This window comes from Lissotriton helveticus, chromosome 9 (assembly GCF_964261635.1).
Source record: "Lissotriton helveticus chromosome 9, aLisHel1.1, whole genome shotgun sequence".
Classification (NCBI taxonomy): Eukaryota; Metazoa; Chordata; class Amphibia; order Caudata; family Salamandridae; genus Lissotriton; species Lissotriton helveticus.
Window position 1 is genome coordinate 1238205733 of NC_136070.1, and position 3762 is coordinate 1238209494.

Below are 3762 nucleotides of genomic sequence, written 5' to 3' on the forward strand. Positions count from 1 at the left end.
ACTACACTATGCGCCGCTTAGTGGAGTTTTTTTCGGAACTCACGCTCTACGCGGAGTGGACAGAAATCCGCAAACTCCACCAGCGGAGCAGAGTTCACCGCACACCCCTACTCATTTCATTTTATTGGCCTATAAATGGGCGGTAGGGTGAGTAAACATGCAGAAAACTGAGGTTGACCTTGGAGTGAAACAGAGTCTTTGGGTGAAACCATTAGCCCACTGAACCATCAGACCTGACTAAGTTGTAAAGCCAAATGATAACCATTATTATTAGAAATTTCACACTTTATGGGTCCCGGAGTGGCGTGCTACTCGCCAGAAAAGTGCTTCAACATCCATCAGGGGTAACAAGTGCTATATGAAAGCAAACCTTTTATCCCTCCTCTATCCTTCTCACTCCAAATAACTGACTAACCTATCCACCACTTAAAATGTACTTGCATGTTTCACTATACTAATTCAACACTAATCATCTATGGGTCCTGGAGTAGCGTGCTACTCGCCGAAAAAGAGCTTTGACGCCTTGTCAGGGGTAGTAAGCGCTATATAAATGCAATTACAATACAATACCTAGTGTGTCTCAAGATAGGGACTCGCTGTAGTGCTCCCGGATAGCCACGAGATTGTCTAAGAGCGTACTGTGAGCCAGTACTGCCCTCGTGTTGCATGTAGTATTCAAAGACTGCCGCCAGAGGGCGCCCCTCGCCTTTCTCCAAAACTTGGTACCCAAATGATGCATGCAGTACTGTAAGACTGTCGACAGAGGGCGCCCCTCCCCTGCCAAGCACTGGGAGCTGTGACTGCTGCATGCAGTACCTTGGAGAGGGGGAGGTCTCTGCTTTGCCTACTGCAGCAGTTGCCTGCTGCTGAGACCCGAGCAGATAGGTCTCGACACACATCGCAGGGGCTCGGGGGAGACAACCGATGACCCCCACGCCTCCCTGGAGAACCCTCCCCCTGACTGCAACACCTTCCAGCCTGGAGGGCTGGCCCCCCTGCAACCATGAACCTGCTGCCGCACATACTGCTCCTGGGCTCTGGTAGGACACTCACCTTTCCTATATTTATTTATTTCTTGTTTTTAAATCATGCTTTACTCCTGCCCGTTTTAACATAGTAGCGTCGTCTAGTCTGCCTATTCCTGACATGGATTAAATGGGTGCTGACATGAAAAGTAGCCACTTTTTGTATGTAGCGCTTGCAGTCCCACATATTCACTTCTTGGCGCTGTAAATTATAGATTGGGTCAATGCCCAACTCATCTTACGAACACGAGAAGAGCGGACAGAGTTTGCCCCGCGGGGAGTCCAGGCAGTGACTTGCAGTTGCAGCTTGCATGTAGGTCTTCGCAGCAGGCACGTTAGCCCACTGAGTTATCTTAAATTGATGTTGGGAACATATTTAATTATTTCATCTACTAGGACAGCAACGTCTCGTGAGTGAATGATTGTGAGGCTGGCGAGAGACAAACTTAAACTCTGAATATTGTCAACGCTGTTAAAGGGGTCTTCTTGGCACCCTAGCCCCTGCCTCCTATTGCCCTACAGTGTTTGTGGTGTAAAAGTGCCCCCGCGAGCTGCTAGCAGATTTTAAATATGCAGGGGTTCTGTACTAACTCTGATATAGAGTGCCTCCTGAGTTCTGTCCTCTCATTGGAAGGGCAGAAAATCCCCAAAATATCTGCTGAATCACTGAATGCGCAGGCTGGATGATATGCCGAGTCTCGATAAAATGTACAGCCTTTCATCATTCTGCGACAAAACATGTGCCGTTGTGTTTGTAATAGGAGCACCTGCCATTTACCGAGCGAATAGAACAAATTCGTTATTTTATTTATTGTATTTCTATGTCCCGGGATGGGACCAAAAATCGGGGCCATGTTTAGGGGACAAAATACATTAGTAAAAAAACAACTCCCCGCCCCTTTACAGCACAGGTCCTGGGAACGGCGGGAGACGATGAAAGACGAGAGAGAGGCAGTGAGTGAGTGAGGGATTGTAAAAGGTGTAACGTTAATGCAGGCTGCAGAGCTAGAATTCCTGCATAGCTGAACCTCAGACAAAAATATAAATGTCTCATGGGAACCTGTATTCTAAAAATTAATACAGCAGTATTATACAATGGGTAACGTTCAGGGCGGGTCCCAAATTGCTGCTGAGGCATGAAGTAATTCTGAGACATTCAGACCTATTTTTACCAATTCTTTAAGATATACATGCAGTAGTGCTTAATTTGTAAAAAAAGAAAAAAAAAAAAAGTACCATGGTTCTCGTTAGGAGGCCACTGACACTTCTATCACACATTGCCAGTGAGAGTAACAACACAACACCTAGCCATTACACCCCTGCAAGTGTGACAATTCGGACTATTCCTGGCCCCAAAGCTATAAGACTGGTTTGGGCAGCAAGTAATAGTCATTTTTAATGTATTCTGAATTAATAATTGACTGTTGTTGTGGTCATCTCAGACAGTCTCACCTTGTGGCAGACTGCCACAAGCCCCCGTGTACACAATTAAGTGTCTGTGCCGAGCACCGGTAACCACTGGCTCAAATTAAGCATTGAGGGAAACATCATTTACTACGAAGGCATCCCCACGCATAACGTTTACCACGGTACACTTACCACGCAAACGTTTTTTCAACGTGGGTGCCTTCCACGTCCGTCTATACCACGAAAGTACGTTCAGCGTGGGTTGGGGGGAGACGTGGTATTCCGTCCAGTCGTGCTGGGGGAGGGTTGGGAGGGGGGCTAGGGGGGCTGGGGGGGGTCTCCCCCCAAAAAATAACAACAATTAAGGAGCGAGTTAGATTTAAAAAAAAAACGCTCTGTGGTATTAATGAAGTAAAAGGAAAGAGCCTCCCCCAAAGACGTGCAGTGTACGTCAAAAAAGAAGTCCTTTATTTATTTTGGAAGACGTGTTTTGACGCTTGTTTCCATGGTAGATGGAAGTAAGGGCTGCTGGAGAAAGACGTGCAGGTAAGACGTGGTACAATCCTTCGTTGTAAATTCCAGCGTGGTAAAGCCACTTGCGATGTAAAATTCGCGTGGTTATGCCATGCGTGGAACTTGAAATCGTTGAAAAATCATATATTCAAGCATTGACATGCAGTGGGCTTATTCTCCTCCCAAAGGAGTTTCCCTTTTTCCTCCTGCTATTGGGCATTGGGTGTATGATTCCTCCTCCTATATAGTGCTTGCATTGTAATGCATGAGGGACTATTTTACGTCTTAAAACTCTGAATTATAGCTCATTACATTCTTCATGAGACCTCCGGGTGATATGTGCGCTTAATAAATCCCTCTGACTGTATCACATCCATGCATTGTACATTGCAAGCAATATTTTGTTTTGACTCTGTCATTGCCGCAGGCATTTTAATGTAGTCCGGACTCTTGTGTAGGGTTTTCTTTCTTTCATATTGTTCCTTCTCCCTTGTGTCTTTCCACGTATTTTCCATTTGAATTTTGAATTATTTTCTCCATCCCCCTTTTAGATGTTTGGGGTTTCTTGCCCTCGAGTTTGAAGACCACTGATATCGGCTAATCTTAAAACCTTTAAGATTGTTGCAACAGGGGAGGTAGCTCTGCTATTTAAGACAATAACCTGTAAGAGTGCTGTAGTTTCTAGGATGCTATGTAAGGCCTAACCAGTACAGAGGTGGAGAGGTGTGGTGCAGCGGCCAGGGCAGCTGACTTCAGAGCACAGGGTTCACGGTTCGATCTCCGGTTCGGGAGGCAGCTCAGCTCAGCACCAGGTGAC

The 3762-nt window shown here is 46.2% G+C and overlaps 1 protein-coding gene across 1 annotated transcript in view; it reads left to right on the plus strand.

Annotated features, from left to right (window-relative positions):
• Positions 1 to 908: 908 nt before the first annotated feature.
• Positions 909 to 3762, plus strand: part of PODXL2 (podocalyxin like 2) — a 272175-nt gene continuing 269321 nt past the window's right edge. The window contains exon 1 of the mRNA XM_078662430.1: positions 909 to 1040. Within this exon, the coding sequence (XP_078518556.1) occupies positions 1004 to 1040 (37 nt within the window). The 5' untranslated portion in view covers positions 909 to 1003. The remainder of the gene's footprint in view (positions 1041 to 3762) is intronic.